The sequence below is a fragment of the Pongo pygmaeus genome, chromosome 5, assembly GCF_028885625.2.
Source record: "Pongo pygmaeus isolate AG05252 chromosome 5, NHGRI_mPonPyg2-v2.0_pri, whole genome shotgun sequence".
In the NCBI taxonomy this organism is placed as follows: Eukaryota; Metazoa; Chordata; class Mammalia; order Primates; family Hominidae; genus Pongo; species Pongo pygmaeus.
Window position 1 is genome coordinate 119,386,777 of NC_072378.2, and position 16,277 is coordinate 119,403,053.

General features: G+C 34.9%; 1 protein-coding gene across 3 annotated transcripts in view; it reads right to left on the bottom strand.

The window, feature by feature from the left end:
- MAN1A1 (mannosidase alpha class 1A member 1) overlaps nt 1-16,277 on the bottom strand; it is a 184,454-nt gene that overhangs the window by 114,361 nt on the left and 53,816 nt on the right. For all 3 annotated transcript variants that reach the window (XM_054490356.2, XM_054490357.2, XM_063666540.1), the window contains exons 4-5: nt 15,355-15,470; nt 4,041-4,121 (exon numbers count right to left, since the gene is read on the bottom strand). In XM_054490356.2, coding sequence (XP_054346331.2) covers nt 4,041-4,121; nt 15,355-15,470 — 197 coding nt within the window. The remainder of the gene's footprint in view (nt 1-4,040; nt 4,122-15,354; nt 15,471-16,277) is intronic.

Sequence of the window (16,277 nt, forward strand, 5' to 3'; positions counted from 1 at the left end):
AAGATGTCTTCCTCACCTTTTTTCTTTGAAAGCTAGTTCTTAATCATTTTGGCTTCCAGGAGTTGGCTACTGTTTTTCTATTTTACAAACTTAAAATGTACTGGCAGAATGTTTTCTTTGAGGATTAAATACTCTGGTCTATTCTAAATGTCGTCTCTTAGCTTACAAAATAGTTTTGCAAATCAGATTAAATTTTTTCAGACATCTTATTCAATTGTCAGTTTCCATGTGGTTTGTCTATTTTCTCTGCCATATTTATATTCACCATAGTGGGTGAAATCTTATTGTTGGCTCCCACACGTCCTATCTCCCTACCCTTCTCACAGGGCCTCAATTTCCTGTTCGGGAATTATCTATACTTCCTTATAGTACTCAGTCTTCACGGGGTATAATCCAAACTTTGCGGAAGACTTCCATCATATCCTTTTTCATTCTCCAAGATCCCCAAAGAGGCTGCATGTAACTGAAACTCTGACAATTAGCCTCTTTCTCCAGGGACTTTGTGTCTTGAGTAGAGTAACAGAAGGGTGGAAGAAATAGTCCATGTTACCAATTGCAGGGTGTCCCAAGGTGATAGTACAGCTATGAGAGACCCCCTACGCCAACTTGACACTTTTTGTTCCAAGTTGCTCTTCAGCCCTCTCTTTGATTTTGTAACATTTCTATGTCCTATTACATTCACTTTCTGCTCAATATAGCTATTGGTTTCTGTTGTAAAACAAATAATGTTACATGGTATATTCACAAATTCTTTTCTACATCTGTCATCTTCTCTTGCAATGTCATATTTTACACGTTTTGCACTTGTCAATTTCAATATCATCTTTGCTTTATTCTTATTCTGTAGTAGTATTTCCAAAATTTGTTCTGAAAAATAATTCTAATTTACTGTTAGCAGATGTCACTTTGTTTTTTTAATAGAGGAAGGCTATTGTTAAGTAAGTGTGGAAAATGCAAGGATAAATAAAAGTTAATTCACTTCTTTTTTTGTACATTCTGAATTTCCAAGAAAGAATACAGGATGTAGCTCTTCCCAAACTTATTTTTAGTATGTATACAGACACAGATTTATCCTGCCATATCAAAAGAAACTAGTGGTCTTTAGAACATATTTTGGGTAATCATATTCTAGATGCTGCTATATTTACTATCTCCAGTGAGAATTTTAGCTCCCTTCCAGCTTATAATAGAGCAGTGCTACCTTTTAAATTTATTTTTAATACTGATCCTTCCTATTTAATATTCATCTTATCTCCATCCTATCTGTTTGTAATTCTTGTGGTTGAGTTTCTTACATAGCATTTGAAAATATTGATGCTTGACTTTTTTATGGTGCTACAAAATATTTTAACTGAGCTAGGAGGTTTCAAATTTTTGAATATGTGCCTGTAATCAAAGTTTACTACAGGTACTTCATGTTTCTATTATTTTTTTGGTAGCTTAGACTTCTGGTGGGATTCTTAACTATTGTTCAGTGTTTCTAACTGTAACTTTCCTGAAACACGTATCACAAATCAGTGGTACTTCTTCTCCTGCTTTTGCATATAAATTTAAGAATCTTGAGCTGATATCAATGTGGGGTCTATCTACTTCTGATGGTGATTTGTTCTTAAAATACTCCTGAGCCTCAGTGATGAAATCAGAATGTTAAATTATGGTGGTTTAAAAGTCCCTCTATGAGATACACAGAAAGATGAATTGTCCTAGACACATTAGTAAATTGTCTGATCTATGTAAAAAGTGTGTGGTATAAAACTTTATCAACTATTTAAAACCAACTTATTCATAATTTGCTATGTTGGTGTTCTATTAAATGAATGCTCATTTAAAAAAATTTTGATATGAATACAAATAGCTCAAGAACAGACCTGGGGTAAAAAATTTTCTGGATCACATTCCTAATGGCCAATTCCCTGAATGCATTCATCAAATGAAAATCAATTGTCAGGGTCTAAGTAACTGGGAGAAATAGGCAAGTGATGATGTTAAAACAATTCAGTATTAATCACTTCTCACTTGCCAACACCACTTCAGAGAATAAATATTCATTGATTATAGCAATATTATTCAAAATAAAAAGATACTGAAAATAATCTAACTGTTCAACATTCTGGAAACTGTAAGAAAAAAAAAACATGCTAAGAATATGGGTCCCTATAACTAAAGCACTCTACAGATACAAAAATAGAAGAAAAAAATCTTTTATGTATTTTATCATAAAAATTAAAATACAGAAAACCTACATGTAATAATAACATGTTTGTATAGTGATAAGGACAAAACAGACTGAAAGAATAGTTATTTGCAATGGAAGTGTTCTTTGTAGCCATTTGTTTACTAAAGTTCACTATACAGAATTAAAAAATATCCTTACAAAGTCTTAGGCAAATTATTTTATCTATAGGCAAACTATAATATCTGTGGGTATTATAATTATATATATACATATCAAGTATACACATATATAGAAACACATATGTATGTAAACTTAAAACACTGAGTGAAAAAGTATCCTAATCAAACATGATGTATATTTAGAATAGATACATAGGTGTTTTTCTTTGTATGCTTTATTATCCTAATTGAGCCCAGACACAAAAGGATGCCATCCTTATTTCTTCCAAATTGTCTCACCTCCACATAAATTATGGAAAAAGTTAAAACCAAGGTCATCTTAGTATATCCTGTCCAAAGCAATGAGAACATCCTGGCATTGGATACTCAAGGACAAGTATTCTAAAAACAGAAACCTGTTAACTAAAATAACATTAATTAATTTTAAACATAACTTTTTAAAAATATAGGGTTTTGGGGTTTTTTGGTTTTGGCTTAATCCTTAGTATACCCTAAACTGAACTGAACAAATGAAGTTATTTGGTAGTGGAAAAACCGAAAAAAGGGAGGAAGAGGCATAATAGACCAGGGGATCACACTACCCTGGCTGAGAAGGTAACAGAGTTCACAGTGAACAACATTTAACACTAAAACAGGAGAGATATAGACGAATACAGAAGTCATCTATATACTCTGAAAAGCTCTAAGGTAGAATAAAATCTAAACAGAGAGGAAATGTAAGATTGTGAGGGTTGTATGTTTTGGTTAAGAAAGTACTTGAGAGACAGGAACAAAGTCAAGCAGCTTCTCATTAAACATTTATTGCTCTGCTTAAATCTGTTTGAAGGAGCATAGCAATACATGAAATACTGCATTGGGTAAGATCTACTCTTTCCCCAGCTGGAATGCTGAGGCTAACTCAAATCTGATTGACGTGCAACTGAAATACGTGACAGTTTTTCCATAATGTCAACATTTAACACTGTCAACATTAAAGATGAGGCCCATTCCAACAACCCTTAGTGGACACTTAACGATATTCATAAAGTTGTCCAAAACCTTTCAAGAAAATAGCATCAGTGCCCTTTATGAGGATGATACAAAAATCCTTTCTTAATCTACCAATAAAAGGCAGCTAAACTTAAAATTCCTGCTTTGCTCCAAGCAGTGGATAATTAATGAAGCCTTGACTCAGGAAGAGCTCCAAAGCACTTGATACAGGGATGCTGGCCTTTAAAGACTGTTTACTTGGTAGCTAAGTGTCTCACCCCCTTAATTACATAAAAACTACAATTTTTATATCTTACTTGCCAGGCTTTATTCATTTAAAAAAGTTTTTATTTGTATTAACATTAAAATAATTCTCAAAGAAAAAAATTCATCCACAAGCCTGCCACTACACTAAACTTCTTTAATTTGTCCATAGGCACATATAATTTGTAGCTATAATCACACCATACATAACATAATAGAGCCAGTTTCTAAAGGCATTACTTAACATTCCCTGACGATATGTTCTGCCAAACTTTCCCAGCTTGCTCATTTAATTAGTACATATTATAAGAAATTCAGTGTAAGCTACAGCTTCATTGAAATATAAAAATTCCATAGATTCCTTCTAAATATATGTCACGAATGGCATATTTTACCAAAAATGTAGTTTAAGACACGTTATAATTCACATTTATATACCACTTTCATCTTACCTCTTCTCCAGACAGATAGTAGGCTGACAGTAGTCCACCAACAAAGCGTATATTTACTTCAAAGACAGAAATTTCAGCATTCTATGGAAAAAAAAAATTCAAACATGATGATAGTACACAATTCAGAAAACCATTATTGTGATAAATTACACTAAATACTTAAATTTTGTTCAAATCTTATGCTTGCCCAGAGAAGTTTATATACAGGGGGAAATGTTCTCCCTTTTAAAATTAAGGTATTAAATATCACTGTGCATTATATGTATCGAAACATCACTAACGGACCCCCAAAATATGTACAATCATTTTAAGACAATTTTTAAAAATAAAGGAAAAAACATACTTAAAATAAATGATATGGTTTCTCTCTGTGTCCCCACCCAAATCTCATCTTGTAGCTCACATAATTCACACATGTTGTGGGATGGACCCGGTGGGAGATAACTGAATCATGGGGAGGGGTCTTTCCTGTGCTGTTCTTGTGATAGTGAATAAGTCTCACGAGATCTGATGGTTTTAAAAAGGGAGTTTCCCTGCACAAGCTCTTTCTCTCTTTGCCTGTTGCCATCCATGTTAAGTTATGACTTGCTCCTAGCCTTCCGCCATGATTGTGAGGCCTCCCCAGCCATGTGAAACTGTTAAGTCCATTAAACCTCTTTTTCTTCCCAGTCTCAGGTATGTCTTTATCAGCAGTGTGAAAACGGACTAATGCAATAGATAAAAATAATTTTGACTCCTAAACAAAATTATAAAAATATTTGTCAAATAAAGCTCTTTCCTCTCTCTTCAACAGCAGATACAATATTTGATATTCTCTATTTGTATAAACGCAACGGGGCCAGGGCATTTTTTTTTTTCTGTTCTGCATTCTCCTTTATTTTATTCATTTGTCTGCTTTTTCTTCCTGAAAGGCTATTCAGCCTATACTTAGGCTGGTACTTCAACATTAGTCTAGGAATCTTTTCATCATGATGCACAACTGGACTGCAAATAGGATATGAAGTCTGAGGACCTGGGTTCTAGTGCTGGTTTCCAACTTTTTGCCTGTGGCTTGGGATTGTTCTTCTCATCTCTGAGAAGATATTTCACCTTCGCATAAAGGACATGATAATAATCATGTATGCTATACCATGCTGAAATAGCCCTTATTGACATCAATAATAGCTTGCTTTTATTATTTACAACATGCCAGGTGCTGTGCTAATGTCTTTATATAGACTCTTTAGTCCTCACAATGACCTTATGAATTAATTACTATTCTTATGTCCATTTTAAAATGTTGAAGCTGAGACTTACAGTGGTTAATGGGACTTTTTGAAGTTCAGACAATAATTGGTAGAAGCAGGATTTGAACTTGAGTACTGTGACTCCTGATTCAGGGCTCTGCTATTCTGACTTCTATATACCTCACATGATAATGCACCAAGTCTCTTTATTCATGGTCATATAATTAGTAATTACTGCTAATATTTTATACTTGATTAGTAAATAGATCTGTCTTACATTCTGTTACTAGGTAAGTTAGAATAGCTAACCTACTATTTAGATTATAAAGTACGTTTCAAGCTTTAGTTAGCTTCTTTTCATGTTCATTGGGCCTACTGAGTAGTTGTTCACTTTTGCCTAACATCAAACCATTCACTAATAATCATGGGACTCACAGCAATTTATAATATATGGAGTCAATATCTGGCAAATAAACTTAGTCAAAATCATGAGATATTATTTCCTTTAACAAGCATTTATTAAGCAACTACTATGTGCCAGACCCTGTCCTAGGTGATAGGGAAATGGCAATAAGGACTGATAAGGTCCTCAAGCTCACTTGAGTCTATGTTTTAGTGGGATAAAATATTTCCAGAAAAAAAAGGAGATATGTATTAATTTTATCCTTACATGCCCTCTGTAAAAAGGTTTAAGAATCTAACAATTAAAGCCAAGTAATTGCTTAAGTTAAAAAAATTCAACAAAATTCCTATAAAAGGACAATTATGAAAACAAGTTAGGAGACAGAATTACTAAGTCAAAGTTAGGCAAAAACATCACAAAATAAGACTGGTGTGTTTAACTGTATTTTATAATTTGTAATGTGCACCTGATATAACATGATTAAAAGTACTATATATAGGTGTAATTTAACTTTGAGGTCTGTCACTCTGAATGAGTTTTACATAAATATTGGCAAAGGCTTTAATATTCTACAAAATTACTGATAAGGAAAAGCGAAGATAGTCCATGTATTTAGTTTGGTTCACGTGACTACGTTTCCTATGTTTAAGAGTAATAATATCTAATAATAAAATATAATAAACTTAAACCCTCAAATCATATTCCTTTCCATTAGTACTTGTGTTTTTCAGTTTTTAAACTTGATAACAGTTTCCCACATTTTTGCCTGTTGAAGACTGTTAAGATGATCTTATATTCTTATTCTGGCTATAGGTTCTTGACATAATGCATTTTCTCTTCCTCCTGTGAAAATTTTGGATAATCAGGACCTTTATATAGACATCTGATAAAAATTATTGCAAGGTGGAGGTCTGAGTCATGTCAAACACCGCCAGAAATATATCTTCAGCTAGACATCAATCAACTGTTGGATGCAGTTATTCAACCAGTTATTGATCCAATTACATATTCTAAAACCTAAATTCTATTTATCTTGTACTGTACGATATTGAGAAATGACCCTGCAAGGTGCCATACTCAAGGTCACTTGCTATGGCTTTGGATTTCATGCATCTAATAGTCTGTCCAGTGAGCCTGTTTAAGAAGCAAATCTGGTTTCTTAGTTAATCCAGGAAGGATCCCAGTGACTGCTATATCCTTGTCTTTAATAAATCTTGCTCTGGAACACCACACCACCACCATCACTAGTTCTCAAGTCACCATCTTCTCTGTTTGAAAACCAGAACCACATTCAAATTTCCAACATGTAATTCTTTCTCTCTCCTTTTCAAAGTTGAGTTTAAATAATTTAGAAACCTTAATTTGAGGTCTCTTTCAATATTCTAGGTTGTATTATGTTTTTAGGCCAAAAGATTGAAATTTAGACCCTTTAGTTCACTCTTTACAGATTTGTAGATGAAAAGGACTAAGAAGATAAAAATTCTCCCACCACACCAAATTGGTTGGCTATCCTGCAGAAATCAGAAAGACCTGGGATTGAAGGCTGATTTGGAAGCCATCTGAGTTTGAGGTCCCAGATAACTAATTTATTCTGAGTCTTGGTTTTGTTATATGTAGAAAGGGACAATGCATTCCTCCATGATGTAAAGCAATGTACACAATAGCTGGTAACGCACTCAACAGACACTCAATAGACAGCTGTTGCCACTACCACTGTGCAGCTCAGCCTAAACGAACTAAAACCTACCTTCCCAGGGTCGTTGGAAAATCAGAAACTTTGGAATCATAAATACTCATCTTCTTTGGCCCACATGAGGTCTTATTTCTCAAGGGCTTAAAAATCGTCTTTTGAAATATAGAAGTTGACCAACTTCCTTTGGAGCTTGATATATTTTGTATGAAATCTGGATTTTCAAAAGTGAATTTCTACAAATGAGGGTCTCAGGCCATTTTTATAAACTTCTGATTCTAATTTCCATTAAAATAATAAATTTAAATGAATACATTCTTATTAATAGTCATGATGTTCTAAAAGTTTTCTACCAACTTACCCTAATGACAGAGGGGGTATCTGGAGCAGGCAGAAGACAGTAGGTAGACAAACCAGCCTGTAACACTAAATCTTGTGAGATTTATCCTAACAATTAATGTGAATTTTGCAGTCTACCTGAGTTTGTTTTAAAATAAAATTAGCTTCCCCTTTAAATCTTTAAGATTGCATTCCAGTATGCCCCATGTATTCAGTGGCTTCTAGTACACAGTCTTACGTGAGTGGCAGTTTAAGAAGTACATCCCGTCTTTTATTTAAACTCCATGTACCTATTAGTTAATGTCAACTGATAAGCAAGAGGAGATTGGAAATTTTTGGTTAAGACCAACCAATAAAAAAATCAGAATTGGTGAAACTGTTCTTTCATTTTGATTTACTTATAGCAATGACCACTGAATAGAAGAACACACTAAACCAGATTCATCTATAAACTGAACAAAATATATGGTATGCCTAAATTTACACCTAAAATCAAGAGATGAGTATTACGAATCATGAAAAAATTATGCCTCAGTACTAATCTCCATTATTGCCTTGGGTGTTTGAGATTGATAACTTCCACCTTAAATTTATCCCTTTTCTGTATATTTTTGTCTACTCATTTACTATACATGTATGTAAATTTATGAGATAAAGTGATAAAGACTGCTAACATAAAAAAGAGAGTCTAATTTATAAATTATTTTGTATGCTTCCCTCCTCCAATCCTAAGATCATGCTCCATCTCTCTGCAAAGAAAGGCTTCTTCCAAATCAACATATCATGAGATCATGGACAAGAAGTATCTAACCCCATCTAGGCAACAGAGAAAATGAACGCTTCAAAATCTGTTTCCAAATGAGTACCTGAAAGACCAACCTCTTCACACTAGACAAGACAGCACTTTAAACAACTCTGAAATTTGATATTTTTATAGGCAACTTATTCACCAAAATTAGCTATACGATGATGTATTTTAATAGATTTCACTAAGTGAAATAACAGGCTTGACAATGAAAATAACAAATTTAAGTTTTGGAACGGATTCAGCCAGTTTCCTTTTGCTTGAGGAGCTATATCGAGATGCAAGCTTTCCCTGAGGAACAGATAAATTGTTTCTTTGGACCTTCAAGCCTTATGATGTTTATTTAGAGTCACACTTGTATTAGAATTCTCCTTAATTATTATCTTATGATTCTATACAGCATGACAAACCTGATTGATTGCATCAAATGGAAAAATATTTCTTGGAAAAGAACTTATCAGACATATTTAAATTCTATTCTGAGTGTTTGATTTTCAGAGTGAACTCAAAGTGTAATAGTTTTTGTTTTTAAAAGGACAATTCTCCGATCTCTACAATCAGAGATTACTCTTTTGCTAGCTATTCCTCCAAACTCTGTATCAGCTTTCTACTTAGTGAATTATGAGCCAGGGGTACGGGACTATTATCATACATGAGAATCAAGCAAGCTTTAATAACTGCCCACTACATACCAATGCAATATTTCTGTTTAATATCAACTGTTTCACTAAAATCCAATGTAAATAACAACTGCTCCATTACTAACACATGATAACGATACTTTATCTTTAATCAATGGCTTTGTTAGAAGCAACATGAGACTTTTCAAAACCATTGATTAAAGACTGGTAACTACCAATAAGCCTTGCCTATGTTTAGGCTTAGCATACACCTTTATTTATAAACGATACTTCAAAGTGTGTGCTGGATTAACATTTTGAGGATTAAAAGTATACAGCTCCTTTAAACGATTAAATTGCAGTATTTCGCAGTGTTAAGTCAGTGTGTCACAGTGTGTCCTGGCAGCCTTTGGTTTCCTATTTAAGCAACGTGACAAATCTCTTAAAACTGCTAACAAAGTGCAAGTTCTGTGGGCCACAAAGATAATCAAATACCTATCTTCTCTATGTTAATAGACTGGTTTTACCATGCAGGTCCAGAGGCTCTCAAGCAGCAGCCCTAATTATCATCAGAGAGAACGGCACAGTATCCTCTGTAAACCAAAACCCAAATCATCACTCTTGGCAGGTATTCCCTAGCATTCAGATGGAACACACTCAATAACTTCATTTAACAGGTTAATTAATTTAGTTATCTGCACCCATCAGGATATAATGTGGCTCTAAAACAGACCTTTCTCAGGAGCAACACTAAGGCAAAAGTAACTTCTTTTATGCGTTATGGCATGGAACTCTGGACCTAAGCCAGTACTCAGTCATGCATTTGAGAAGATCCAAAGTTGCTTCTTGAAGTCAACATATATCCTCCTGACAGGGAACCCTACAAACTTACTTTCTTGAAAAGTAGGAGGGCATTCCAACTGGGTATGCAAACAACCTGGATCTTTACATTAAAGAAAAAAAACAGTCACCATTGCCACCAATACTTCTGTTCTCCAAAACACAAGGTGTTCATTACAACCAAAGGCATGATCCCGATGCTTGCCAAAGATCACAGTTGCAGTGTGTTGCTAGTTAGTGTCCACAGCAGGCTGATCATCTATCCTTTGCCATTCTCAAGGCTCTGCCTCTCATACCGAGATATCGCTTTACCGCAGTCCGGAAATATGGCTTTAAGGAAAATTTTAACACAGCTTTAGCTTTTACAGAGGGTTAATATAAGAAATTGTTATCTGGAGAAAAATTCTATGTATTCTGTAAAATTCATTACAGAAGACAGTTTTCAATATTTCTCATGTGAGGTTCTAGGTAAGCAATATTGTTTTAAGTGCCAGTAAAAGAACACAATTGAAATTAGAAATGCCCAAATAGGAAACCCTTGATCATTTGTTCTTATGCAACTCATCTTCCTGTTATCAGGGGCCACTACAAATCTGTTCTGGAAATAGGTTAGGTAATAACAGGTAGACCAAGTAACTTGAACTCCAGATCATCTGTAACTATATAAACAGATGACACAATACAGCTACCCTTGCACCTGAGCTCTTCTTCCAGCTGAGTATAGTAGAGGCTGTCAGGAAGTAGGACAAGATGGCTTAACTTCTCATTCATTTAACAAATATTTATCAAATCACTATTGAACAATAAACTCTAATTAGTAATCTAACATTAAGATGACATGCCTAACCTCAGAGGACTCAAATTCTCTGGCTGCCTATATATTTCTCAACTCTTTACATTTCTTCTCCAATTAAAAATCACAAGGTCATTGAGTTAGGCAGACTGTGTTCAAACCAGAGATCTTGCTGCATAATTTGGTACAGACTAATTAACCACCTATTCATCTATAAATATACAGAAAAATACCAGTTACTACTCTGTATGCTTGTCACAAAGATTAAACAAGATACACCCATGAAAAAAATCACCTATCATAATACTTGGTATGTATCACATATTACTAAATAGTTTCCTTTTTTTTTTTTTTTTGAGATGGAGTCTCGCTCTGTTGCCCAGGCTGGAGTTTTTTTTTTTTTTTTTTAATAGAGATGGCGGCGGGCGGGGAGGGTCTTACTCTGTTGCCCAGGCTGCTCTTGAACTTCTGGGCACAAGAAATCCACCAGCCTGGGCCTCCCAAAGTGTTGGGATTACAGGTGTGAGCCACCACTCCTGGCCAAATAGTAGTTTCCTCTTTTCATTTCTTTCCTCCTGAGATAGCCTGGCTCTAGCTAGGGTTCTCTGACTACTTTTCCTGCTAGACTAAATGCTCCATAAGGGTAAATGCCTGATCCTTAGAAGATACTTAGTAAATAACACTTGAGTGAATGAAGAGTGACTAACCAAGAATCAGTTTTAGATCCTTTGTCCTAAGATTACTTTGAGTTAAAATTAGAAAACGCATTCATGGAGTCAATACTTAGGGTTTTCTGCCAATATCTATGTGCCTCTACAGATACTTGAACTGAATACAAGCTCCTTCTGTGAAGTCCTTGCTCCTTACTCCCCAGAACATATTATCCCAGTGACTTATTTTAAGCCAGATGTTAAAGTCATTTGAACTTTGTGCTACCAAATATGCAAAATGAATCAACTTCCTATGCCCTAATGAAAAGAAAATGAGTTTTAGTTAATTACAGTATAAACCAATAGAAAACATTTACTTTATACTTTTCAGTGATATAAATTGGATATTTCACATTAACAAATTTATTCTTGAATGTAAAATTTGTTTATACTTAGGAGCACCATAGGATAAACCAACTCTCAACAACAGCGTTCGTTTCATTTTTATTTTCCCTTTGCAATAAATTTAGATGCATTAACTTTTCTTTTTTGTTTTTTTGAGTCTGAGTCTCGCTCTGTCGCCCAAGCTGGAGTGCAGTGGTGCAATCTCAGCTCACTGCAACCACTGCCTCCCAGGTTCTAGCTATTCTCCTGCCTCAGCCTCCCAAGTAGCTGCGATTACAGGCACGTGCCACCATGCCTGGGAAATTTTTTGTATTTTCAGTAGAGACGGGGTTTCACCGTGTTAGCCAGGATGGTCTCAATCTCCTGACCTCATGATCCACCCGCCTTGGCCTCCCAAAGTGCTGGGATTACAGGCGTGAGCCACTGCGCCTGGCCAACTTTTTTTTATAATACCCTTACATTGTCAATTAGAATACCTTATCAGGAAAAAGTGTTAACTAAAATATAAGTAATAATATTTATAAGCTAGAATGATACTACATGTTATTTAGTATAATTTTTCTTGTTTTTGCTAAGGCTTTTTCAATTTCTCCTTTCTACATATAAATGAGAAAAATTTCTCAATGTTTTTTGAAGAAAAATCCTGTAATTTAAAAAATAATCATTTGGATTTCTGGATAGAATGGGTGAATATAAGACAAATTCTAATGTGACATATTAAAACCAACTAGAATACAGTTAAGCTGGAAAACTTCACAACATAATGATTAGAAAAGTAAGTCAATATACCTCTCCCGAATTTATATGTTACTATTTTTAATATGGGAAACATTATTGTTTGGATATTGTTGACAACATATTTTTTAAAAGGAAAACATGGTAATACCCAGAGAGAGACCTGCAACAAATATTTTTCCAAGACCTCTTATATTTAAAAAATAGTATAATAAAGACATTTGAGAAATATGGCTATAATTTTTTGAAATATATATATTTAATTTTTATGAATACATAATAGTTGTATATATTTTAAAATTATATCTTGAAAGGTATAACCCAAAACTATCATTAACAGGCCTAAAATATATATGCAAAAGTCTGCATACTAATTGAGTAAAATTTTATTAAAAACTAAAATAAAAATTTAAATAAACAAAGAAAACTTCAAAGTTCAGTATCTTAGCAATAACTCAATGTTAGTCTAATCCTTTCACCTTACAAGTAAGGAAGCCCAGTAAATTCTTCTCTTCTACATAGTCTGATATCCCCTACTAAATTCATCTTTCCTTCTCCCAGGTCCCCAGGACCCATGGAACACATTCAAGGCATCCTGTGGTGGTCTGAGGACACCTGCCAACAACAGAAGGCCAACTGCCTTCTGTTACAGTAACATCTTGTCTGTTACCTTTGCACTTAGTCATTTTAAATAAAACTGCTCCTCATCCTCCACCAACCCCAACCCCTGGCCCCAAGTCCAGAGCTCCTCAGACTATCACAGGTTGCACAGGCCGTGAAAAGAAAAAAACAGCTATGATATTTGAGGAGGTTTGGGGCAACAATGCTACAATTATCAGATGGACCAACCCAAGATTCAGTAAGAAACTTGGACACTATTCATAAGTCAAGTGTTACTAAAGTTTGCTTTCCAGTTTTCCATCATTAGTGTTTCAGAGGAATTTAGTTATTATTCCCCTACCCTTTCTTGAAAAGACAGATATCAGTCGGTCTCATATATATATAACTAAAGAAAAGCCTGCAGGTTTTTGAAGGTAGGAGCTGATTTTAATAAGAAGGTAGAATCGAAGTTTTTTTTTTTTTTTTTTTTTTTTTTTGAGATGGCATCTTGCTCTACTGCCCAGGCTGGAGTGCAGTGGTGCAATCACGGCTCACTGCAACATCCGCCTCCTGGGTTCAAGTGATCCTCCTGTCTCAGCCTCCTGAGTAGCTGGGATTACAGGCATACACCACCCATGCCTGTCTATTTTTTGTATTTTTAGTAGAGACGGGGTTTCACCATGTTGGCCAGGCTGGTCTCAAACTCCTGACATTGTGATCCACCTGCCTCGGCCTCCCAAAGTGCTGGGATTACAGGTGTGAGCCACCACGCCCAGCCCACAGAAGCATTATTAAGAAAGCAAGCCTCCAAAATGAAAGTTTTTTTCCAGTGCTTTAATTTTTCATATTTAGCTCTATCAATATCAGCACCACCACAGGTCATTCTAATCAAATAGCTCCATAACCTTGAGCAAATCACTAGCTCCTTATGCCTGTTCTCTCATGTTTAAAATAGAAGAGTTTAACACACTGATCCCCAAGGTCCCTTAATATTGATTGGAATATTGTCTCCTTTATATTCTAGATTCAATTATTAGGCAAATTAAACACAGACTCATTTGCCTGTCTTTTAGGTCTCCCAAATGTGGTATATATAGCAATTAATCAGGGGAGTAGAAACAAAATATTAAACTTTTAATTTATATAAGTTTTTAATTGAAATAGATGGGGGAAAGACTTAGCTTTACTGATCTTAATATTCTACCTAACACTGGTGTCCTCATTTGGTCTCTGAGAGAACAAGAGTGCCACAAAGCAGAGGCAACAGCAGGGAAATTCTCTTGGTCCACTTTCAACATACAGCATGTTACTTGTGCATGGTGACTGGGATTTACAGATACTATCAAATGCTTACCCGACAGACACGAGACTTTACGAGAATTTCTGCAAAGTGGTCTCAGATTAGAAATAATACTGATAATGCACACTTAAGTGAACGACTAAAAAATTCCATGGCCTACATGCTTTCTTTTCTTAGTATAAGTTCTTTGTCAATATCATTATAAAGTAAAACATTGACTATCAAATTAGAGCTGATAAGACGTAGTCCTCCCCAGTCAAAATCATCAAGAAGTATTAGAAGTATTCACTATCCTTAATTCTGATTCTTTCCCTCAGTATACAATGGGCCTTGAAATATTTACTAAGAATGATAGCATACAGAATTTAAAAAAATATATCACATATATAATCAATTTATTTTTACTGAGAGGTGAATAAGATCCACAAAATTTGAAGCTTTCTTTACGGGAAAATGAATGCTGCTGCTGCTGGTGGATACACCATGACACAGTGTAAAAGCATAAGCACTGGAGCCCCACAGACCTACATCAGAATCATAGCTCTTGACACACAACCAGCTGTGCAGTCTGGAGTAAGCCTCTGAGGTTAAGATGTTTAATATACAAAGGTATGAAATTAATGCCCATCTCACAGAGTTGCAGTGGGACTGAACAAGAATACTAGGCACATGTAGATCTCAATAAATACTAATTTCTTTTCTCTTACTCTTAATTTGCCAAAAAACAAAGACACAAATTTGTGTAGTGAGGACAATTTAAGAATATAGTATAAGATAATAATATTTACTATCTAAAGTTGCATTATTTTTGTTAGAGTACATTATAATACAATAATAGGGCCCACTACAGAATTTATCCATGTTAATTGAAATTTAAGGACGGAATTAGCAACTCTTATTTAACTTACCACATTAAAATCTAAATTTTCTTCAACCCATGATTTTGCTTCTTCAAATTCATGTTTCATTTCCATAATAAAAAGTGTATCCAGGGCATCTACTATAGTTGCTCCTTTGATGTTACCTGAAAAGATCAGAAAAATATTTGATACAATACTTTGGCTAGACAAAATATATGTAAATTGACCATACCTAAGAAAGGGAGAGGGTAATACTGGATTTATTAATAAGCAATAATATTAAACAGTCTAAAATTCTTTCAATGAAAGTATAAAACGGCACCAAACTAAAAATTATCACGGGCTATCGACTGAGGTACTGATCTTTAAAGTTTCTTCTGAGTTATAAAAAATAAATGTCTCAGAATTTCTCTTAGAAATTTCATTAGTGATTGCATTCTCTCTTTTTTTTTTGAGATGGAGTCTCACTCTGTTGCCCAGGCTGGAGTGCAGTGGCGCGATCTCAGCTCATTGCAACCCCCACCTCCAGGGTTCAAGTGATTCTCCTACCTTAGCCTCCTGAGTAGCTGGGACTACAGGCGCATGCCACCACGCCTGGCTAATTTTTGTGTTTTTAGTAGAGACGGGGTTTCACCATGTTGGCCAGGATGGTCTCAATCTCTCGACCTCGTGATCCACCCGCCTAGGCCTCCCAAAGTGTTGAGATTACAGGTGTGAGCCACTGCACCTGGCCTGTTCTCTAGCAAGAAAAGAATAGGCCTAAAACCAAGGAGCAACAGACTCATTAAGACTAATGTAATTACATCAAAGTGCACCTGTGCAAAACTCTAAATATAATTAGATCTAAAATTGTTTAGTGATAGTTCTAAGAAGACATTACTCTAAAATGAAATTTCACCCCCGTATGAATTCTGACTGATGCTAACTACCCTCCATCCCCTACAAGTCCTGACCTCTGTGGTTTATTTCCT